Source organism: Canis lupus, chromosome 9, assembly GCF_003254725.2.
Source record: "Canis lupus dingo isolate Sandy chromosome 9, ASM325472v2, whole genome shotgun sequence".
In the NCBI taxonomy this organism is placed as follows: domain Eukaryota; kingdom Metazoa; phylum Chordata; class Mammalia; order Carnivora; family Canidae; genus Canis; species Canis lupus.
This window is the reverse complement of record NC_064251.1, coordinates 7,645,895-7,668,940: the sequence shown is the minus strand read 5'-3', so window position 1 is coordinate 7,668,940 and position 23,046 is coordinate 7,645,895. Positions and strand designations below refer to the sequence as shown.

The 23,046-nt window shown below is 48.9% G+C and overlaps 3 protein-coding genes across 8 annotated transcripts in view; 1 reads left to right on the top strand and 2 right to left on the bottom strand.

Annotated features, from left to right (window-relative positions):
• SLC39A11 (solute carrier family 39 member 11) overlaps nucleotides 1–6,970 on the bottom strand; it is a 406,549-nt gene extending 399,579 nt beyond the window's left edge. The window contains exons 1-2 of one of the 2 annotated variants that reach the window (XM_049113949.1): nucleotides 6,935–6,970; nucleotides 4,622–4,737 (exon numbers count right to left, since the gene is read on the bottom strand). The gene's annotated coding sequence lies outside the window, so the exon portion shown is untranslated. Of the gene's footprint in view, nucleotides 1–4,621; nucleotides 4,753–6,934 lie in introns of those variants that run through there. The other variant, XM_049113948.1, reaches the window with a different exon arrangement.
• Nucleotides 6,543–19,410, top strand: COG1 (component of oligomeric golgi complex 1). Its single transcript, XM_025467850.3, has 14 exons — nucleotides 6,543–6,889; nucleotides 9,395–9,639; nucleotides 9,790–9,971; nucleotides 10,114–10,284; nucleotides 12,338–12,494; nucleotides 13,252–13,462; nucleotides 13,832–14,623; nucleotides 15,160–15,306; nucleotides 15,782–15,943; nucleotides 16,747–16,874; nucleotides 17,343–17,451; nucleotides 17,884–17,993; nucleotides 18,076–18,154; nucleotides 19,222–19,410. The coding sequence occupies exons 1-14, from the start codon at nucleotides 6,569–6,571 to the stop codon at nucleotides 19,357–19,359; spliced, it is 2,952 nt and encodes a 983-aa protein (XP_025323635.3). The 5' UTR covers nucleotides 6,543–6,568; the 3' UTR covers nucleotides 19,360–19,410.
• FAM104A (family with sequence similarity 104 member A) overlaps nucleotides 18,264–23,046 on the bottom strand; it is an 18,147-nt gene continuing 13,364 nt past the window's right edge. For 3 of the 5 annotated variants that reach the window (XM_025467870.3, XM_025467869.3, XM_025467873.2), the window contains exons 3-4: nucleotides 22,824–22,886; nucleotides 18,264–20,680 (exon numbers count right to left, since the gene is read on the bottom strand). In XM_025467870.3, the coding sequence (XP_025323655.1) occupies nucleotides 20,441–20,680; nucleotides 22,824–22,886 (303 nt within the window). In that variant the 3' untranslated portion in view covers nucleotides 18,264–20,440. The remainder of the gene's footprint in view (nucleotides 20,681–22,823; nucleotides 22,887–23,046) is intronic. The other 2 variants (XM_025467872.3, XM_025467871.3) reach the window with 1 other exon arrangement.

Genomic DNA, 23,046 nt, shown 5'->3' with positions numbered 1-23,046 from the left:
AATTTTTATTTATTTATGATAGTCACACAGAGAGAGAGAGGCAGAGACACAGGCAGAGGGAGAAGCAGGCTCCATGCACCGGGAGCCCGACGTGGGATTCGATCCCGGGTCTCCAGGATCCCGCCCTGGGCCAAAGGCAGGCGCCAAACCGCTGCGCCACCCAGGGATCCCCTCTGCCTGCTTTTATAAATAAAGTGTCATTGGCACGCAGCCATGACCATTCATTTACATCCTGTCTAGTCTTGAGTCCTTACTACAGTGGCCATGTTGAATAGTAACAGAGACTGTGGAGCATGCAAAGCCCATTGACTCTGGTTCTTTCTAGCAAAAGTTCATCAACCCCTATTTGGGAGGAAGAAGAGTCTGAAGGACCTGTAAGTAGAATGGGGTGTGGAGGGTGAGAGAGAGTTGGGTCTAGGATGGTTCTGGGTCCCTTAGCCATGAATGCCATTTCCTGAACTGGGGATGCACTAGGGGAGGGTGTAGGATGGGTGGCAGGCAGAGAGTCATTATTTGGGACACATTAAGTTTGAGATGTCTCTTAGATGACCACGTGGTGATTCTTTTTTTTTTTTTTTTTTTTATAAATTTTTATTTATTTATGATAGTCACACAGAGAGAGAGAGGCAGAGACACAGGCAGAGGGAGAAGCAGGCTCCATGCACCAGGAGCCTGACGTGGGATTCGATCCTAGGTCTTCAGGATCGTGCCCTGGGCCAAAGGCAGGCGCCAAACCGCTGTGCCACCCAGGGATCCCCCACGTGGTGATTCTAAAGGAGGCAGCCTGGGATGTAGCAGGAGCTCAGGCTGGAGTCACAAATGTAGGAGTCACCTGCAGACATTGTTCCTTGCTCTCCATTTCCATGGCCCCAATGACCCTCTAACTCTTAGGGCCTCGGGGCAGAAGGGGATCACCCAGACAAGGAACGCGGACCAAGAAGAGACTGGTGCTAAGGCTCAAGCCTGGGCCCATCCAGCACCAGCAGTCAAGGACAGGAAGAAGAGCCAGCAAAAATGATCGAGAAGTGCCTTGTGAGGGAGGAGGGAAGGCCCTGGGGGGCATGTCGCAGAAGCCAAGAGAGAAACAGTGTCCACAAGGGGTGGGTCAGCCATGCTGAAAGGCCCAGAAACTGGGAAGCTGCTAAAGCTGGCAAGGTGGCCTTCCTGGCTTTTACTGGATGGGGTGGTGATGTGAGAAGCCCCGACAGGTGGAGCTGAGGAAGAGAACCGGAGGGGACCAGAGTCATGAAGTCTTGATGTGAGAGGAGAGATGGACAGGGGCTGAAAAGAGGCGTGCAGACAACAGAGCATGTTTATAAGATGGGAGACATCAGAGAATGTTTTTAAGATCCGGGTTTTCCCCACCATCTGAAAGTCAAGTGTTCCACAGAACCTCTCAGTAGCAAAAGAAGCAATTACCATTACTTCACATAGGAAAAATTTTGAGCACTTTCACACCCCAAAAATCACCTTAGTCTTTTCTGATACTTTAGGACACATCTTGGTAACAGACACACAAAGCCGGTGGAGGTACAGCCTGGATGCTCCCAGATGCAGTTCAAAGCTGCAGCGGCTGGATGCTGGGATGCAGAGTGTGCTCTGGGGAAGGGGCTGGGCACCCCTCTCACTGGTCCAGTGCACTGCCTCTATTGGGACCCGGCTTTAGATTCTGTTTGTGCTTTTTTTTTTTTTTCCTTTAAGATTTTATTTATTTATTTGACAGAGCATGGGGAGAGGCAGAGGGAGAAGGAGAAGCAGACCCCCGCTGAGTGGGGAGCCCAGCGTGAGGCTCAATCCCGGGACCCTGGGATCATGACCTGAGCTGAAGGTAGATGCTTAAATGACTGAGCTACCCAGGCGCCCCTGTTTGCGCTTTTCACCTGTTTTTCATAAAAGTGAAAATCCTCTTCAGGTTTCTCTCTGTTAATGAAAATAGGTACTAATGGAAGTCTGCTTTTTTTTAAATTTTTAATTTAATTTAAATTCAATTTGCCAACATATAATCTAACACCCAGTGCTTACCTTTCCTAAAAGCAAAGGGGCCTGATGTGAACTTTCGAAAAGCAGGGAATGCCTGTGATGGGAAGATCCAGCTGAACTGGGGGGAAATGATACAGCAGAGAGAAGGAAGTGAAGCCTTTGAGAGGTGAGAAGCGAGATCCAGAAGTCAAGGGAGCAGGAACACTGTTCCTTCTAACAAGACAACAGGTGGAAGGTCTAAGTATACATTCAGGCTGGTAGATTCAGCGGATCTAATATGAGGACATTCACACGATTACAGAGCCCGGAGAGGCTCATCAGCTAGGATAGAAAGTGGGGAAGGGAAAAGACAACATACGGGACTTGAAGTCTGAGCCTGTTACAGAGTCACCAACTGTTAATCAAATCTTTTGGGCCCTCCGTATTCATCCAGCACGGAGCCAGTGAACGTAGGGAGCATCCAATGACACACTAATTAAGCACAGCACATGTGCCGCATGCAGTTTCCATCCCCTTTCCACCACCTTTTCTTTTTTTGTTCGGTCAAGGTATTGAGAATGTGTGTAGCCCAGACGTCCAGGCTCCTTCATCGGGGGTGATGCCTGCCTGGCTATTTGTCGAAGGTAGAGTCTCAGGAATCTGCAAACAGTGAAGTCAAACAACCACCCCTTCCACTACAAATGTCAGCCCCGGCAGATACAGCTGATGAACGTGGCTCTTAAGATAAGACGTCAAGACGACTGCATTGGGCCCTTTATGGCACTGGCATCTCAGCCCCCAGCTGACAGCCAAAGTCCAAATCCCACCAGGCGGCGATGTGGAGTCCAGCCTCCTGTCCCTTTTACAGACCTGGTCTGTCCTTTGCTGGATCAAATTCCCCTATCTTTCCTCCCTCTCTCCATTCATCTGTGGGTGGTGTCTCCTTTTCTTTCTTTTTTTTTTTTTCCTCTCTCCTTTCCTGTCTCTTCTAGTGCAGCCGGAGTTGAACTCATTTTAACATTCCCAAGTTAAGCTTGCTTCTTCCGCTCGTCCTCTCTTCTCTGGGTTTGCCCAGCTCCTAACTCTGTGGGAGGATGTCCCTTCCTCTGACATCATCGGGGGCCCTGGGGTGGGTGTGCTGCAGGTTTGCTCTTCACACTGAACACTGACATGCCTGACACTATTCACTCGTGCAAATATTTACTGATTCTGCCTGGGAGCGAGCCATGGTGTCCCGGACCCTTTCCAGATGCCAGACCACACAGTGCATAAGGGAAGGAGACCGTGTGGTATCTGCAAAGACCATTTAAGAACCCTTCTACTTCAGGCATTATGCTGTCTTGCTTTCTATATTTCTATTTAAAAAGTAAGGACAAACCTGTCCCCTCAACAGACTGAGCGAAATCAGAATGCCAATGGGGCCAGAGAAAGCAAACATGTCAGGACAAATGTAGGTTTTGAAAGCGAGCCCTCTAGCACACAGATGCTTGGCCATGAGGCCTGACCACCCTGTGTGCCACCTGCCCCCAGATCACGCTCCCGCTCGGGTTCCAAACTGCTTAAACAATAGCAGAGTGTAGGAAGCAGTGTAGGCACCATCTGAATGTGGCTCAGAATTGTTTGACCCATCCATCTCTTGATGTTCTGAAATTTTCTCTGAAGCTAATAATGTGACAAAATAGAAAGATCAAGGACTTTAGAGTCAGGCTGACCAGGATGGGTAGAGAGTCTTGGCTGCTGACTAACTGTGTAATCCCAGGCAGGTTCCTTGGTTCTGCTAAACCTGGCTTTATCTAACAAATGAGTGTAAGACCACCTATGTTGGGGATCCCTGGGTGGCGCAGCAGTTTAGCGTCTGCCTTTGGCCCAGGGCATGATCCTGGAGACCCGGGATCGAATCCCACATCGGGCTCCCGGTGCATGGAGCCTGCTTCTCCCTCTGCCTGTGTCTCTGCCTCTCTCTCTCCTCACTGTGTGCCTATCATTAATAAGTAAAAAAAAAAAAAGACCACCTATGTTGTAGGATTATTGTTAGGATTAAAGGTAACATATGCAAAGTGCCTAGGTGGGGCTCAAAATAAGTTCAACTGGCTGGCTGCACTAGAAGAGATAGAAAAGGAGAGAGAAGAAAAAAGAAAAGGAGAGGCACCAACAGCAGATTAACAGAGAGAGAGGAGAAAAGATAGGGATGAATGTAATCAGGATGATCTAAACATAAGCTCTTGAAATGTAAACACTAAATATCTTCTATTTCTAAAGATTTAAGGTAAAAAGAAGAAAATGACACCAAGAAACCCTCCCGGCACCCTCCCACCCCACGCATAGCACCCCGTTTCAAGTCCCAAGCGGTTGTCCTCCCTGAACCAAAATAAAATGATGGCAATGAAACTCGGAAATGCCCTTTGCTCATGCACCTCCTTGAGAAGAGGACTAGTTTCTCCAGAAAGGACTAGTTTCTCATCCCCAGCCCTCGGTCCCCAGCACTTGCTTTGTCCAGCTGCTGAAGCTCAGCTCTTGGCCCCCACCCTGGTCTTCAGAGGGCCAGAGAGCAAAACAAACAACAACAACAATGCAGAGAAGGAGGGGCACGTGGGACCTTGATGCCGAAGGGAAAGGAGAAGGAGACGGAGACAGAGAGAGTAAAGCGTCAAGGACACATTACCTCCACCCCTGGAGCCTTTCCAGCGCAAGACGGTTTGGTAACGGCCTCTGTTGGGCACTCAGTTCTGCAGGCGGAAGAGCAACAGTGGCATCTTCAGGGCGGCCAGAAGAACGTGGCTGGGGAAGCAGAGGAGGAGAAGCTCTGCTTTAGGAACACACTCCGAAGTGGAGATGTCTGCGGCCAGCCGGCCTTTTCTCTACCTGAGATGACAGGTGTGTGCACAGCGCAAGCCACCTCATACAAACCCCCAGGCACCCCCCCCACCACCACCACCACCACCGATGCCTCCACCTGCCTCCTTCTTGGCTGTTAGACGGACGTCGGCCAAACTCTTATGGAGCTGGTAACTCAGAAGGAAATGTCAGTTAGGGACTCTGAGGGCAAGCAACCAAAACCAATTTTGATCCTCAAAGACATGAAATTTATCAGTAAGATGCTCATGCAATCTCTGGGAAAGCTGGAGAACCAGGCTCAAGGGACAAACAGGAACAAAGGAAAGTGAAAGCATTCAGAACCCAACCAAAGCATGCCACTGGGCCATCAATTCTGAGGCAGGGCCTCACTGTGGGCGCCCCAAAGCTGCCACCAGCAGCCCGCGCACCTGGGAGCTCCAGTTGGGTTCGATGCCCCTGCTGCCCCCGGAGAGTGAATGTTGCAAGAGGTCACCTCTACCACCACCAGGAAGAAATCCCCACTTTCCGGGCTGCCTCTTGACATCACGGGCTCTCTGTTTCAAGTCCCAAGCGGTTGTCTGATGAACCAATCCCTGGTCCACAGGCTCCCGACAGGGCTGTAAGGGGCCCCTGGAAAAGATCTTGCCACACAGAGGTGATGTCCCCAAATGCAGAAAAGGCATTCCACAGAGGCTGGGCAGCCTAACGCCAACACAACGTCCCCTACCGCATGCACCTGACCTGACGGTAAATTGCAGACCTGGCACCACGGAGTGCTTGGTGGGAACCTGCCGGGAAGCTGTGCCACAAAGCAGAAAAGGCACAAGCCGGGAACTGAAAAATCTTGATGAGATCCCCATCCCTTATTAGCCATATGCGACTCGGGTGGGCACAGAAGCTGGTGTTTTGCAGGGACTGTGCATGGACTGGAAATCTCTCTACCTCCTTTGCAAGACTGATGTGCCTACCACGTGGGCGGGCTTTGAAAGTTAACGGTGCTCCCGAGTAAATCCTTTTGCCGGTCGGGGGGGTTCCAGGTTAGCCAGCTGTAAAATGAGGATATTCCAGTACGTTGTGGGGCTAGTGTGAGATATGGCATGAATGGTTTCATTTTACGGGGGGGGGGGGGGGGGGGGGGCGGATCTTTGCAGTCTGGGATCTGCCTAAAAGAACAGAGGCAGGTGCAGCCCGGGTGGCGCAGCGGTTTAGCGCCGCCTGCAGCCCGGGGCGTGATCCTGGAGACCTGGGATCGGGTCCCACGTCGGGCTCCCTGCATGGAGCCTGCTTCTCCCTCTCCCTCTGCCTGTGTCTCTGCCTCTCTCTGTGTCTATGAATAAATAAATAAAATCTTTAAAAAAAAAAAAAAAGGGTCTTGGAGTCCGGGTGAGAACCAGGCCCCCGCGTTCCGCCCCGCGCCCCCGCGGGCGCCGAGCATCCGAGCATCCTTCGCGCCCAGGCACGGGCTGCACACAAGGAGGACCCGCCGGACCCCGCCCCCGGACCCCAAGGCACCCCGACTGCAGCCCGGGGCCGCGGGCACGACGACGCCCCGGGAGGCTGCACGGCCCGGGCCAAGGCGCTCGAGCTGCGCGGCTGCGGGCGCTCCGCGAGCCCCCGGGCGCGGTCGGGAGGCTGGGAGACACCCCCGCGGACCGACGTGCCCCCAACAAGCATGGCCGACAGCGGGGCGAAAGCGCTTCCGCCCCTATCCAACATGGCCGCCGGGCGGGGCCTCCGGGCGGAAGTGACCCGTCAGGACGCCGACGGGGCCATCATGGCGGCCGCGGCCGCCTCCCCCGCGCTCAAGCGGCTGGACCTGCGCGACCCCGGGGCGCTCTTCGAGACGCATGGAGCGGAGGAGATCCGCGGGCTGGAGCGCCAGGTTCGGGCCGAGATCGAGCACAAGAAGGAGGAGCTGCGGCAGATGGTGGGCGAGCGGTACCGCGACCTGATCGAGGCGGCCGACACCATCGGGCAGATGCGCCGCTGCGCCGAGGGGCTGGTGGACGCCGTGAAGGCCACGGACCAGTACTGCGCCCGCCTCCGCCTGCGCCTGGCGGGCCCGGCCGCGCCCCGGCCGCCGCGGGACCCGCAGGTCAGCCCCCGCCACCCCCCCCCCCGCCGGCCGCTCACCGCTCACCGCTCACCCGCCGCGCGCAGCTCCCGCCGGACTTCCGGGCCGCCCCCCTCCCCGCCTCCCCCGGCTCCCCGGGCTCCCCTGCAGCGCGGCCTGGGGGCGCCCCCCCCGCCCCCGCCCAGCGTCCCCGACTTCTCCCAACACGCTTCCCCCGGTGCGACGACGTCCCCTCCTGCAGCTCGGCCCCCCCCGCAGCCCCACCCCATTCCCGGGAACAACCTCCAGGATTCCAAATCCCGCTCTCCTCTGGGTGCAGCTGTCGGGTGTCATCAAGCCCCCCTTTTCTTTCACCAGCGGAACATGCTCATTTGGGGGCAACGAAGGGCGTCCTAGCCAAGTTATCCCGAGTGCTTTCTTTTTTTTTTTTTTTTTTTCCCTAATGATTAATTACACCTGGTGTGGAAGGATTCGGCCCCAAGTACATCCCAATACTGGAGCATCATTTTGCATTTTTGCGTTTCTAAAGACTGTTGACTTAGGTTTTTTTGTTGTTGTTGTTGTTTTTCCTAATGATTAATTAGACCTGGTGTGGAAGGATTCGGCCCTAAGTACATCCCAATACTGGAACAGCATTTCCAGTCTGCGTGGAGAAGCAGGCTCCACGCAGGGAGCCGGATGCGGGACTCCATCCCAGGACTCCAGGATCAAGCCCTGGGCTGAAGGTGGTGCTAAACGGCTGAGCCAACTGGGCTGCCCCGGTTTGGAACTTTTTAATACAACATGTGTTTTAGGGGAGAATCTGGGTCAGTAGGCAGGGCTCACACAACCCGGTCAGTTTTTGCAACCAGAGACCTCCTCCATCCTGCTCTCCTGGAAGCTGTGCATTTTTACAGGCCTCCTCTTAGGTGGCCAGCCTCTCCTGTAACCTAGTCACGCTTCACAGTTTAGTTAAAAGCTAACTTGTGCTGTGCCTGACTTTTAAAAATGTATTTTTCTATAGTTGTTTTATCTGATTTATTCTCAGGCAGACCCACAAAAATTTGAGTGCCCTCTGCTTTCAGGCACCAAGAAACAGAAGCCCCCTAGTTCCTGCTCTGAAGGAGCTTACAATCCAGTCAAGGAATTTAAGTCCGTGGCAATAATTCAGAGTAACAGTAGAAAGCATTTTAGGAAAACGTGTAATTAATTCCAAAATAATTATGTACATTTACCATAAGATTTCCAAAGGAAGTCACTTGAGGTTTGAGTCCTCCTTACTAGGGAGGGGCCTTCATGACATGAGATTTGGAATACATGTCTGGAGTATGAAAAGCAGGTATTCAATTTGATTAAAGCAGGGGTTTTCGACCTTGGTGCTTTTGACATTTGGGGCTGGATCATTCTTTGTCGTAGAGACTGTCCTGTGCGTTGCAGGATGTTTATAAGCATCCCTCTAGACCTCGACCCACCAGACACCAGTAGTATCAACCCCTTTTCCCCGTGCCGATAATCAGAAATGTCTCCAGATATTGCTCTAGGGGATGAAATTCTTCCCCTCTCCTACACATGAGAACGAATGGATTGAAGGGCCCCTGGAAGAAAGTACTGGACAGACAGGAAATTTGTGACCACCAGGCCAAGATACCAAACAGTGAGGAGCTTTTTAAAACTGAGCAAAGATATGATCTAAATGCCCCCCCCCCCTTTTTTTTTTTATCTAAATGCCCTTTGAGGAAGGTTAATCTGAAGGCAAAGGGGAAAGGATAGATTGGAAGGGGTAGAGAATGTTTTTGGATTAATCTTAGTGTGAGGTGTTAAGGACTTGCATTAGACTCCTGGAAGTGGTAACAGAACCGTCGGAAGGATATGAATCTCCTTGGAACATGGGAGCAGAGTGGTGGTATGCCGAGGTACTTATGGAGGTCAGATGACTAAAATTTTTGGTAGGGAGATGAATTTAGTTTTGAACATACTGATGATGGAATGGCAGAGAAACTTAGCAGGGCAGCAGCAGAAAAGGCTCCACTGGGACTTGGGAGTGGCGAGGACTAAAAATGAGACGTGGTAGTGGTGGATGATAGAGAGTCCTGAAGTAGGAGGGTGGACTGCACCAGATGAAGAGTTGATGGACAAGTAATAAAGAAGTCCGTGATGCACTCAAAGAAGCAGAAGCAAATGTAGGGAGGCTGCACATCAGAACAGGGAAGGAGAAAGCTCACTTGAGTAGTGGTCCATAGGGCTCCGTGCTGTGGAGACATATCGAGAGTCGCTGATAACCAGACTGAGATGACCAGATGAAGTGTGTGTCTCCATGAGACTGAGCACAGGTGCACCGACTGGGAGCAAAATCCAGTGGGATTGTACAGCACTCCTGACTCCAGTAATTCTACTACACTAAACTTTGAGAGCTTGCCAAGTGGCATGGAATTGGGCTTAAGAAAAGCTTTGTACCTTACAGTACCCGCACATTTCTCCCCAAGCCTGCCAAATACTGGTCTTGCACTGGTCTGCTCTTCTTCCTTCATTCTGTGCCTTTCCCTGCAGCCACAGCAGCCGTCCCAGGAGAAGTTCTACAGCATGGCTGCCCAGATCAAGCTGCTCTTAGAAATTCCCGAGAAGATCTGGAGCTCGATGGAAGCCTCTCAATATCTTCACGCCACACAGCTCTACTTGCTTTGCTGCCACCTTCACAACCTGCTCCAGCTGGATTCTTCTACTTCCCGATATAGCCCTGTCCTCTCACGATTCCCTATACTCATCCGTCAGGTAGCAGCAGCCAGCCATTTCCGGTAAGTGGGTCCAGCATAAAGATCTGTTCTGAGGATGGCCACACTTCACCACAACTGGCTTATGGAATGTGTCTTCCATCTGGATGTACCAAGGTTCTTCTTCCCAAGATGTAAAAAATTCCCTGTTGACCTTTGTCATCATCTTTCTAGGTCAACTATTCTGCATGAAAGTAAGATGCTGCTCAAATGCCAAGCCGTGTCTGACCAAGCTGTAGCTGAGGCCCTGTGTGCTATAATGCTCTTAGAAGAGAGTTCTCCACGCCAAGCCCTAACAGACTTCCTATTGGCCAGAAAGGCAGCTATACAGAAACTTCTCAACCAGCCACATCATGGTGGGTTTGGCTTCTTTCCAAAATGTGATCCTTAAACAAGGGAATGGAGGAGGAGCTGAGGGAAACTGAAGCCCCTAGAGTGTACTCTGGTTCTGACTTTACTAAAGGAAGTTGTTTACAGGAGGATGGTTTCTTCTCATAGGTGCCAGCATCAAGGCCCAGATTTGCTCATTAGTGGAGCTGTTGGCCACCACTCTGAACCAAGCTCATGCTCTTTTCTACACTTTACCAGAAGGTCAGCTGCCAGATCCATCCCTGCCATGTGGCTTGCTCTTCTCAACTCTGGAGACCATCACAGGCCAGCATCCTACCGGTGAGCTTAGCCAAGCTTTTTTATTTTCAGGTTTTCCAACTGTTATTTACTGAGCACCTACCATCTGCCTGCTACTGAGCTGGGCTCTGGGGGTATAGCAGTGCACTGGACAAATTAGGACCCCTACCTTTGTGGAGGGCACAGTCTAGTGGTAGAGGCAAATACTAAACTCAGAAATATGCGCCTATCCATTGAGTAACAGTAGTGGCCACTACCATAAAGGCACAGTACAAACTGACTTAGGAGCATTCAAAGGAGGGACCTCACCAGTGATGCTTTCCCTGGAGAATATTTAAATCAAAACCCAAAAGTTTGGTTAAGAGTTAGGTGAAATGGGATGCCTGGGTGGCTCAGTAGTTAAGCATCTGCCTTTGGCCTGGGGTGTGATCCTGGAGTCTCAGGATTGAGTCCCGTGTCTGGCTTCCTGCATGGAGCCTGCTTCTCCCTCTGCAACTTTCATGAATAAATAAATAAAGTAAAAAAAAAAAAAAAAAAAAAAAAGAGTTAGGTGAAGAAGGGAAGGAAGAGTTCCAGGCAAAGGGGATGGGACGTACAAGGGTCTTGAGGCAAGGAAGATGTTAATATATTTGAGGAACTAAAAGTAAGCAGGTGAGGCTAAGGGGGATTGGGTGGGGGGAAGAACTGCATGAGAAGAGATGTGGCCAGTCTGTTAGATGGGACCATATGATGCAGAGCTCTGTGGACCAGGCTAGGGAGTTTGGACTTTATCCAGACTACAATGGATAGCCTTCTAGGACCTTCCAGGCCTGTTCCTCCTTCTGTTATATGTTCCCATACTTTTATTTGATAGCATTTATCCTAGCTGGAATTAAATGCAGTTTGCTTTTATGTGGCAGTGGATCTCCACGGAGTCTGGAGTGGATGCTGAGAGCTCACTGGGAAGGCTGTCATCATGACTTAGGTGGCAGACGATGGGGACTAATTGGACAACTTGGACATCTGTTTAGCAGGGGATTTGGTGGATTGGCTGTGGAGAGTGTGGAAAGAGGATGTCCAAGTTTACTAGAAAATGAACTGGTTTGAAAGGGCTGACAAGGAGTTCACTCTTGAAAATATTGCTTTGGAGACGATTGAGCCCTTGGAACGGGAATGTGGAGTGGGCAGGTGACTGTGGTTCCAGAACAGAGGAGTAAGAGGGCTGGCTGGACACACATCTGTGCATAGGGCTATTGTGTCAAGCTGTGGGGATGGGTGATGTCATCAGGAAGGAGAGAGGATAACAGAGGACGCCAGGATTTCGGTCAGGCGGAGGCGACACAGCCAAAGGTAGAACGGAAACAAGGAGAATGTGGGGACAGCCACGTGGTCATTTTCAGAGAGAGTGTGTGTGTATTATGTAGTCTCTTCTTGGTGTTACTTTATCTTCCAACTAGGGTGCCTCTTCCTTATGCCCTGGCTTCCACTTAATGCTTTACCCCCTTTATGAAAGGTGAGTACGGGCTCATTTGTTGTGACTCTGAACAACAAGTACAAGGGACCTTAGAAAGACCCCTGTGTTTCAAGCTCTGGAGGGTTCACGCACAAAATACCATGCAGGGGCTTCCCCCGAGTCACCCCACAGATGCCTGTGTCCTTGGGAAGTCACCTCTGAAGAGCTACAACTCACCGATTAGGATGAGTGGTCTTCCATTGTTTCCTTAGCTGTTCCAGGTTGGAACAGCTGTTCCTTAGCTGTTGGTCAGAGGATGGTGAAGAAAGGGAAACTATCATCTTCTCTTTGTGACAATTTAAGTTCCGCTTTTACAGCCTGGAGAGCAGCGCGGCGCTTAGTAATACTTTCTCCCCCTGCCCCGCCCCATCCTCTCCCTCCCTGTCTTTCACCTTCTCAACTAATATGGTGCCCAGAGTTGGCAGGAAGCTGCCAGCACCCGGATGAGTGTACATCCTCTACTTTCCTTTTCCCCCTACCTCAGATGTCCAGTCTGACCTGCCTAGGAGAATACGAGATGATTTTTGGAAGTTGTCTCTCAGTCTTTTTTAATATGACATCCAAAGGATGGCCCCAATTACTTGTCACTTGGCCTTCTCTTAGGAAAGGGCACTGGCGTTCTGCAAGAGGAGATGAAGCTCTGCAGCTGGTTCAAATACCTGCCAGCATCCATCGTCCAGTTCCAGCCAGCTCTCCGAACACTCGCGCAGCCCATCAGCCAGGAATACCTGAAAGACACCCTGCAGAAATGGATCCACATGTAAGTAGCCAGAACTTTCCTAAGGCTGGCAGGGACCACCCGTGTAGCCACACAAGGGCCAATGAGGCCACTGAGGAATGAGGGAGAGGCCTGATCTTCTGGATAATGCTCTGCCTGCTGCCTGCTGGGTCATGCTAGTCATTCCTTCAGCCACTGGTCACTGCCTTCGTGGTGGGTAGCCCCCATTGTGGGAGAACCAAGAGGGAATTGCCTTTTAAATATAACCTATGGGATTTAAAATTCTATGTAAGAGTTTTGTCACTCCTAAACTTTTATTTAAAGCAGTGGGTTTTGAAGCCATTTTAGGAGACTCTAAACTTCCTTCCAGATAGTTCCTTCAGGGAGGTAAGGGTAGGGACCCCGCCCCCCAATCTAGGCAGAAATGCTGTGTTTATATGTATTTATACAAACTGAGATGGGGCACCAGGGTGGCTCAGTGGCTGAGCGTCTACCTTCGGTTCAGGTCATGATCCCAAGGTCCTGGGATTAAGTCCCGCATCAGGCCCCCCTCAGGGAGCCTGCTTTTCCCTCTGCCTATGTCTCTGCTTTTCCATCTGCCTATGTCTCTGCCTCTCTATCTTTGATGAATAAATAAAATCTTTAAAAAAAAAAAAAAAAAAAAAACACTCTGAGAGAGATAAATGTTTATATTGGGACCCAGGTAAGAGTTTTTCATATGGAGTCCTACTGTTTTTCCTAATAAACATGTGAAAACCATAAATCTTAATAAGGCCTAAGAAAAATGATTTTTTTGCAGGTGTAATGAAGACATTAAAAATGGGATCACCAACCTGCTTTTGTATGTGAAGAGCATGAAAGGTCTTGCAGGTATCCGAGATGCTATGTGGGAATTACTTACCAATGAATCCACCAATCACAGCTGGGATGTGATATGTCAGCGGCTGCTAGAGAAGCCGCTCTTGTTCTGGGAGGATTTGATGCAGCAGCTGTTCCTTGACCGATTACAGGTGAGGAGATCACATAGTCCAGTTGTTTTCTGGCCAATCCTGGTATGATCTTTTGACTGGATGGACTTCTGTTCCTTCCTGAGTGTACTCTCTCAGCTCACAGACTCAGGGATGGCTTTTCGGGATAGCGAGCCATAGACATGAACAGAGATCCTGGCTCTGATGCAGAAAGAGACCAGGTCTCTGTCAGGTGGTCAGGAACGTGTCCCTGGCCATCAGTGATGACTCTGTTCTCTGTTGACACAACGTCAACTTCTTGAGCATGCTGCAGAACGTGCAGAGTGCTAGGGTGGACTGCCACTGGGTGCTGTTGCCTTGAGACTTCCTGACAGGAGTCGTGACTGGAATTCTTCTCTTGCTTTCTTTCAGACTCTGACAAAAGAAGGCTTTGACTCCATCTCCACTAGCTCCAAGGAACTCCTCATTTCAGCCCTGCAGGAGCTTGAGAACACCACCAGCAACTCCACTTCAAATAAGCACATCCACTTTGAGCACAACATGTCTCTCTTCCTCTGGTCCGAGAGCCCCCACGACCTGCCTCCTGATGCTGCCTGGGTTAGCGTAGCGCACCGGGGGCAGTTTGCCAGCAGTGGGCTCTCCATGAAAGCACAGGCCATTAGCCCTTGTGTCCAGAACTTCTGCTCTGCCCTCGATTCTAAACTGAAGGTGAAACTGGACGACCTCCTGGCTTACCTTCCCTCTGATGACTCACCCCTGCCCAAAGATGTCTTCCCCGGGCAGGCCAAGAGCTGTGCCTTTGACAGGTACGCAGATGCCGGGACCGTGCAGGAGATGCTGCAGACTCACTCCGTGGTGTGCATCAAGTACATCACAGACTGCATCCAGGCAGAGCTGCAAAGCATCGAACAGGTTGTGCAGGGGCAGCAGGATGTCCTCAACGGTGTCAAGTTGCACGCGGTCCTTTTCATGGCCAGACTCTGCCAGTCACTGGGAGAACTGTGTCCCCATCTGAAGCAGTGCATCTTGGGAAGGTCAGGGAGCTCTGAGAAAACAGCAAGGGATCCTAGGGCTCTGAAAAAACAGGGAAAGGGGAAAACTCGGGAAGTAATTCCTATGCAGGCCAAGTGGCAGGAAGTTAAGGAGCTCCTTCTCCAGCAGAGCGTGATGGGCTACCGCGTCTGGAGCTCAGCAGTTGTGAAGGTGAGGGACATACACGTGGTCTTCCCGAGCTCACAGGGCAGTCCCCGTTCTCTCTCCCTTCTGCCATGTTCCAGGCTGGCCAACCTCAGGGAGGTCTTTTCATAGTAAGAGAATAACAGTTATTTCGTGCAATTACCTTCATTTTTCTGTGATAAGGAGATAGCACAAATGTAAAAATTTTTCCATTCAAAGGTTTAGCCTAGATCTATAGACAGAAACTCTGGGGTTTTGTCCTTCCACCAGATAAGAATGAAAGACCTCCCTGGACATGGGTCTAGCTTTCCTGCTCTTCCACCTGAATGGCATATTCCCTATGGTCTCCCCCGGTGCCTTCAGGGGTGGCCCTGACATTATAAGGTAGTGACAACAAAAGTCCCATTACTGACGTATGTCATTGGTCCAGGAAGATGACATTTCCACTTGCTACCCCGCACATGACCCACGCAGCAGAATCTTGGCTCAAGATTACTCAGGCAGTTTGAAACCCTCTATAAAGGAGCTAAGTGGTCTACTGGATATTTGCCTTTTATTACCAGGTTTTGGCTCACGGATTCACCCAGTCGTTACTTTTAGATGATGCTGGCTCAGTCCTGGCCACAGCCACCAGCTGGGATGAACTAGAAATTCAAGAGGAAGCGGAGTCTGGCAGCAGCGTCACATCCACAATCCGACTCCCTATACAGGTGAGCAGATGCACCCATCAGAGTGCCCAGGGGCTGGACCAGACCAGATAGCCCACTCTGCAGAGAGGAAAGAGGTGAGAAAATCAGCCAATACACAGCTTCTGAGGAAGAGCCAAAAGCCGAATTCATGATTTTCTACCATGGGGGCAGAGTAGACACAGGGCCAAGTAGGTAGTAGACTGTTCAAGAAGTCAGCTAGTGATTATTGCCTTGTGTAACCCAGCCTCTGCTCACTGGAGAGTTGCTCACCCCAAAGTGACAAAAGCATAGAGCACAGTGTCACCTGCCAGGTCACCCCCCAGCCACTGAACCAGTGATGGCAGTGGTCACTTCTGTTAATTGGACTGCTGTGGGGGGCTGCCTGGGGAGGTCCAGGTCCTGGTGCATGAGCCTAGTAAGGAGAAGTGGACCCACTTTTACGACGTCTCATTCAACTGGCACAAGTTGGTGACTCAACCTTCCTTTGTTCTTTTAGCCATCCTGGTACGTCCAGTCCTTCCTGTTTAGCCTTTGCCAGGAAATTAATCGGGTTGGAGGTCATGCTTTGCCAAAAGTGACACTGCAAGAGATGCTGAAAAGCTGTATGGTCCAAGTGGTGGCTGCCTATGAGAAACTTGCAGAAGAAAAACATGTGAAGGTAGGTGTTTGAATTTTTTCCCACTAAAAACAGAAAAACCTGAGGTTTTTTTCCCTTGGGTTTGGGCAGTTCCCATAGAGGATTCCAAGTGTCTATACTCAGTGCAGGCTAATCGGTAGTGGCTTCCCGCCCTGCGAGTTCATCCTGCCCCTTCTCAAGGATCGAGCAGGTCTGCACTAAAAGGCGGTTGAACGGGAAGGGGAGAAGGCCTGGTGTCCCACCCCAGCACTACCACGAGCATGCTGTGGCTTTGGGCATAACGTGAAGCTGTCTCAGTTTCTCCAGGGTCAGGTGTGGTCACTTGGAGAACTGCTTGGGCGGGGTGGGGGGTGGACCATGCCCAGTGCAGTGTGTGGCACACAGAGGCACTTACCTAAGGGAGCTCCTGCCTCCCAGCCCTCCACTCCCCTCACCCCTTTCCCAAAGTGTTCTGCCCTTGGATGTTCCTGTTTCATTAGTGACATCTTTAAGATGGGAACCAACTCTGGATTTGGGAAAGAATTAGAGGAAGTCTCCTCTCCTGAGCTGCTCAGAATGCCTCTCCTTCACTTGAGCTTTTTTCTTCTAAAAGGGCAGTCTGTAGCACCCGAGGCCTCTATTGTAAGGTTTTTTAGTTTGGTTTAAGACAAAGTTTTGAGTATAACCCAATCTTTTTGTCATTGTGACATCAAACCGCCCTTTATGAGTATACAAAGCTGCTGCTTCTGAAGCAACAAGCTGTAACTCAGAGTATAAAGTTGTTGATTTTGTTCCTGTTACAAGTCACCTCCCTTCAAGGGTGGGGATGGGAAATTCATTTACAGAAAGAAGGTGCCTTCCCGATGACCCAGAATCGGGCCCTGCAACTGCTTTATGATCTGCGTTATCTCAACATTGTTCTGACAGCCAGGACTGAGGAGGTGAAAAGTGGCCGCAGCAAACAGGACTCCAGGTATGCTCACCCCACCTAGGCTCTGCCCCGTGCTGCCTCCCCCAAGCACACACAGCCCCTCTTCCAGAAAGCCACAAAACAGCCTCTCCTTGTGTGTTAGTGGTTAGCTTTAACCAGGAAGTGCTCATATTACCAGCTTGATCAATAGTGGCCACCTGCTGGATAAATGCCATGGTGGAGTGTGGTAGGTGGAATCTCAATTCTCTCTCTTCTGAGTCAGCCTACCAACTCCCGGGTATAATTTGAGCCTCTGGCACTGTCCCTAACAACATGAGGAAGGAATGGACTTCACTCCGACATCTTAGCAGGCTAAAGCTCTTGATTACTTAAGCACGATGGGCAGTGACAAGTGGTACCAAGCCAGGAATTAAGAATAAATCCAAATACGGAGTTTCTTTAGCACTGAAATGCTGTAAGGTTGGTTTTTGACCTGAAAAGTGTGGAGACTAATCATAATCCTCTTTTCAGAATTGAGAAAGTGGCTGACTATCTGGAGGCACTCATTGACCCGTTTGACCTGGATGTTTTCACACCACACCTCAACAGCAACCTTAATCGCCTAGTGCAACGAACTTCTGTAAGTCACGTGAGAAACATGCTCAGTTTGTGTGCAGAGCTATAGGCTCCAGCACTTGGTAATCCTGGGGGCAGTGTCAGGAGCAGGGTGGGACATAAATAGCTCACCATAGTAGTAAGGGCTGAAAGAGGATTAGATAAAGTCTCACTGTAGAGGCAACCATGATCTCGCCCCTCTACAGTTGTAGATAAGGATTACTAAGGTTTTATCAAGGCCTCAGGGGAATAAAATAAAAGCGATGTGACTCAGATTCTGACCTGGGGGCAGTGAAAAAGGAAATTTTGAAGCATGAACACACTGCAAGCAACATTCCCCAAAAGGATGGTGAGAAATAAAAGTAGAGCTTGATTACTAGCAAGAGGAGTGATTTTCTCTTTTCGCTAGACAGCGACAAACCTAGCCTGTTACTGTCCCCCATTTCCTGTCTGTCAGGTCCTATTTGGATTGGTCACTGGGACAGAGAATCATTTCACTCCCAGGAGCTGCACATTCAACTCCCAAGAACCCCATAATATACTGCCCCTGGCGTCGAGTCAGATCAGGTAATGATTCCAAAATGCTTTTGCTGAGGCCTATCTGAAACTTCCTGTTCATGCCCCTGAAATTCTGCATCTTGTCTTGGAGGTTTGGACTTCTTCCACTGAGCATGACAAGTACCCGAAAGGCCAAATCAACCAGCAGAAGTATGGAAACAAAAGCCCAGGTTAGTGCAGAGAGCCGGGGGTTCACCCCCATCAATCCTATCCCCTTCTCCCGCCAAACCACCTGATTCACTCCCCTTCAAATAATCGATAAAGAACTGAATGACAAAATGCACTAATGCTGCTTTTAATGGCGGCGCAATAATAGAAGTACAAGGTTTCACTAGCTTGAGCTGCGAGAAGTTTTAAAAGATGCCCATTTACGTTATTAGTAGCCTCATAATAGAAACGTCATCTCAGGCTGCCAACGCTGTAGAAAACAAGCAGGACAGGATGGAGATTATTTGTTTGTAGGGTGAAAGAGTTAACCGCTAACCCAGTACTACGACTGTACTTATTTGGAAAGAACTTTTGTTCTGGTGGTAGTTTCATCTTCCATTTCTTGCAGTTGGGGTGGGAAATAAAAGGGAATTTGCTTCTCAAGTTTGACATTTTCTTCTTCATACACATTTTGTTTCAGTAGACTGCCATCCATTAAGCCCGCAGGAGTCCTCCTGGGTATTTCTGAATTGTGTTGTGTACACGTGTGTTTGAGCCCAAACAGCTTGTCTTCTTCTGGCATTTAGTTCTGTTGCTTTCTTGCTGGACAAAAATATTAGCAACGTGTCCTTTCCACCTTCCCTGCCATCAAACCCAGTAAGACCAAAATTCTCCTTAAACATCTGGCCGTTAACACTTGGGAGGCGGTAGTGAAAAGCCCAAGCCATCCCCTCTGAAAGCTGGGACCTGAGCTGGCACTTGCCCCAGAACTCTCGATCTCCTACAAGTAACCGACCTGTAAGTTCTGTCTATTGTAAAGGCTCAGACCACGGAAAGGAGGTCCCTGTGTTTTACCCTTTTCCTACGATAGTCCTTATCTTCAGATGTTAGTTCTATCACATGATCAGATCTCATTTTGTCCCCTAGATCCTTTGCTGGTCTCCACAGAGCAAAGTCCCCTGACTAGAGCTATCCGTGCTTCTCAGATCTGCTTGTGTGTGCTGTGTGGACTCCCAAGTGGAGTGAAGGGTGTGAGCAGGCAGGAGGGTTTGGGTAGACTCTAAGGCACTTTCCTCTACATGCATGGCAGGTTGTCCCCCCGGCACTCTCCCGAGCAGGTGACCCAACGCATCCTGGCTCCTTGTTCAGACAGCTGGTCAGTGAGGAAGAAGACGCATCTACGCCTTCATTATTCAAGCTAGGTTGGCTCTCTAGTATGACTAAATAACATGGGAACATATCCGTCTCTCTCTAAATAAATACTACATCATTTCTTCTACCGGTGTCTCTGCTTGTTTGTTTCTAACCCACACCAGTCTTTCCAGTTTCAGCGGTGGAAACATGGCTCCCCCCACCCCCACCCCCCATTACTGTCAGGGGCTACTGTAAGTATACAGTGAATCCTTGTCCAACAGTTTCACAATACTTGTGATGTGAGACAGCAGTTCAGATAGCTCACACTCAGTCAGCATTCCTCAGCGCCTTAATTCTTGAACCCCAATGTGGGTTCCCAGCGAGATTTCGGAAGCTGCTGGTAAAACAAGTCTGTGAGTGAGACAAAGGGTCATTACGTACTTGACTGTCAGAACTGTGCCGTGTTTCCTAAGTCTGAGATGGAGGCTTTGGAGGACTAACGGTAGCGGAAGTGAGCTGGGTATACAAGTCTGAAAGACATTCTCTCTGGAGATACAAATATATAACAAAGAGAGAAGACGGTTATTAGCAAGGCTGCTTCACTGACACAGTCTAACTTGGATCTGATTGTTCTCCTGTTACGGAGGAGAGAGTACTTTCAACAGGACATCTACATACTAAGAGGTAGTATGGCAATTAATTTCAGTGCAAGACTGAATCAAGCTTTCTATATTTTGGAAAACAACTTAGGTTTTTTTCATGGAAACTAGATACTCTTTACTAGTTTATTGAATTTAAAAAATTGAAGATCCCGCATTTTTAAAAGGCCTTTTTATACATAAAGTAGAATTTCTAATTGACAGATTTGGAAATCAATCTGAACTGGACAAACTATGGATTCAACACGCAGATGAGATTTCCTCATACCATTACCTTGACATGGATTCGATACCCACCCTCAAAAGAATCCTATAAAAAATTGCTTCAAAGCCCCTTTGAAATTGCAATAGTGCAGCAAAACCACAAGTAAACAACTGCCTGTTAACCTGTTATTTCAAATATAGACTGAAAAGCCAACAGGCATATTTTTGTGCAATTTTTTAAAACATCATAAGTTGAAATATCAAATCTGCACAGCGCTGTCCCTTCACAGAAGGCAAGAAACTGCCGGCACATCATGTTGGAGGCCGTCCTCGGTGCTGTAGGCTATGAAAGTGGGCCTCCTTCAGGGTCTGGTTGATGTGGAAGTAAGGGCCTTGGCACAGTGCGGACTGCTCGGGAACAGGCTGAGGGGTGTGAGGGCCGGACCCAGCAGCCGTGTGGTTCAAGCTGCTCTCTGGCCCGCCTGCCCTGTCCGGGCTGTTGATGCTGCTGCTGCTGCTGCTGCTGCTCCCACCACTATCACTGCTTGAAGACTGGAAGGAAAAACAAACAGGACCACCATTAGACTGTTGGGTTTCTTAAGAACGTCGCTGTGGTCTCATTTATAATACCCCATGTAAGAGCATTCTTCCTATTTGGTTTGAGGAGTACCAGCATCAAAACATACAGTGGAGCTTTCACCTAAGGTATTTCGTTCTGACTGCCAAGTGAGGTTGCATGGGATTATGATCCCCATCACATCCCCAGGAAGCGGCAGGGTCCAGGATCAAGTGCAGGCCTGACCGCAAAGCCCCTCAACTACATCTTCATTCCTTTCCACATCTTCTCTACCTGCTTTCATCATTCATCCCAATAATCTCCAACTAATCAAAGAGGAAGTTCTCAGCCTCCAAGGGAAAGTATCCATCCCTGGTATAGGGCATAAGTGTCATTAACACATAAAACGGGCAGCCCGGGTGGCTCAGTGGTTTCGCTCCGCCTTCAACCCAGGGCCTCATCCTGGAGACCCAGGATCGAGTCCCACATTGGCTTCCTGCATGGAGCCTGCTTATCCCTCTGCCTGTGTGTCTGCCTCTCTCTCTCTCTCTCTCTCTCTTTCTCTGTGTCTCTCATAAATAAAATCTTAAAAAAAAAAAAAAAAACATAAAACAGCTTCTTGGGCACAAGTTTTAAAAAGTCTGACAATTTCATTATCTTATGGACACAAAATGGTATTCTCTGAATGCAGAACACTTTTCTTGAAAGACTACAACATACTTCTTATAAAGTTACACTAGCAATTTTACAGTTTGATAAATGTGTGTGCCTAATTTTTTTAATGTAACAAATATGATTTGGTGTCTTAGTTGTCTTAAGAAGCTACGCAGAAATCCCTAAGAACTAGGGTTCCCAAAAGGGAAGGCAATGTTAAGAATCTTATTTAAGAATTTTGGTATTTTACCATTTAAGTATTGTATTTCAAATACCTGATTAGCAGTACCCTTCCTCCATTCACAACTCAATCCAATACTGTACAAAGAATCAATCCATGAGAAAAGTTAAAGTTCTAGTAATTAATGATCTGGCATACACTTTTCTTAACTTAGCCCTTGGATCTATCCTAATTCACACACCCTTATACAAAGACATTGGTTTTGGAAAGTCTGCATACAACTATGTAAAATTACATGTAAGAAAAAAAGACTGGAAAAGAACTAGCCATAGTAGTCGTGTTAAAATGGAGGGATTACAGTTGCTTTTTTTTTTTCCTACCCTACACTAGAACTTTCTTGCAATGTGGTTATTCTGTATTTTTGCTATAAAAATAAATATATAGGGACACCTGGGTAGCTCAGCGGTTAAGTGTCTGCTTTTGGCTCAGGGTGTGATCCTGGAGTCCCAGGATCGAGTCCCACATCAGGTTCCCTGCGTGGAGCCTGCTTCTCCCTCTGCCTGTGTCTCTGTCTCCCTACTTCCCTCCCTCCCTCCCTCTCTCTCTCATGAATAAATAAAATCTTTAAAAAATAAAAATAAATGTATTAATGTTTCCAGATAGATCATTTAAAAGTGATTTTTAAAATACTAGCTTATCCATTTTTGATCAAAAGTTGTACCTAATGATATGTACAGAAACATAACAAACAGCCAAGAAAGCAATGTCCATGAAGGATATCCATTCTTAATAAGACTTAAAGGAAGGATCATCATGGTCCATATGTCATCTGGAGCTACTTAACAGGTCACATATCCCATTGCCCACAGACAGTAAGAGACAATCTTTCTGCAAAAAAACCCACAAACATGAAAAGCATTGTAACGGGCTGAATGGAGTCAGATGGCAGAGTTAGCTGCTGCAGCAAAGACTGGGGCACCTGGATGGCTCAGTCAGTTAAGCGGCTGCCTTTGGCTCAGGTCCTGATCCCAGAGTCCTGGGATCTAGCCTGTTCAATGGGGAGTCTGCTTCTCCCTTTTCCTCTCCCACTCCCCTCCCCCTGGCTCATTCTCTCTCAGGTAAATAAATAATCTTAAAAAAAAAAAAAGTACTTAAAGACTTAAGTCAAATATAACTCAAAACCAAAAACTTCTCCACAAAAGCCTCTTGTAACCTAGAAGGTAACAGCCCAGATGTGCAGCTCTCCTGCACCCAGTAATGTGAATAGTTAACGAGTCAGCTACTACACTAGGTAAGAAACCCACCGCGCAGAACACTTTGTTTCCTCTTAGTCTGTTTTCTTTACTGTTTTTCGTTACAGGTACTGTCTGAAAATTAAGGCAAGAACTAGAATCAGTTTCTAGGAAGTCAAGTTTCCATCTCAAATTTTATTTCACACTATAATAGCAAAGGTGACACTATTCTGAGAAAAGGTTAAAGTTCTTCAAAATAAACAGGTTTGAAGAGATTTCTGTACAATACCGTGAA

Coding starts and splice junctions, on each gene's coding strand:
- COG1 (XM_025467850.3), top strand. CDS start 6,569: ATGGCGGCCGCGGCCGCCTCCCCCGCGCTCAAGCGGCTGGACCTGCGC. Junction 14,624..15,159: donor GGAGCTCAGCAGTTGTGAAG/GTGAGGGACATA, acceptor TTTTATTACCAG/GTTTTGGCTCACGGATTCAC. Junction 15,307..15,781: donor CAATCCGACTCCCTATACAG/GTGAGCAGATGC, acceptor TTGTTCTTTTAG/CCATCCTGGTACGTCCAGTC.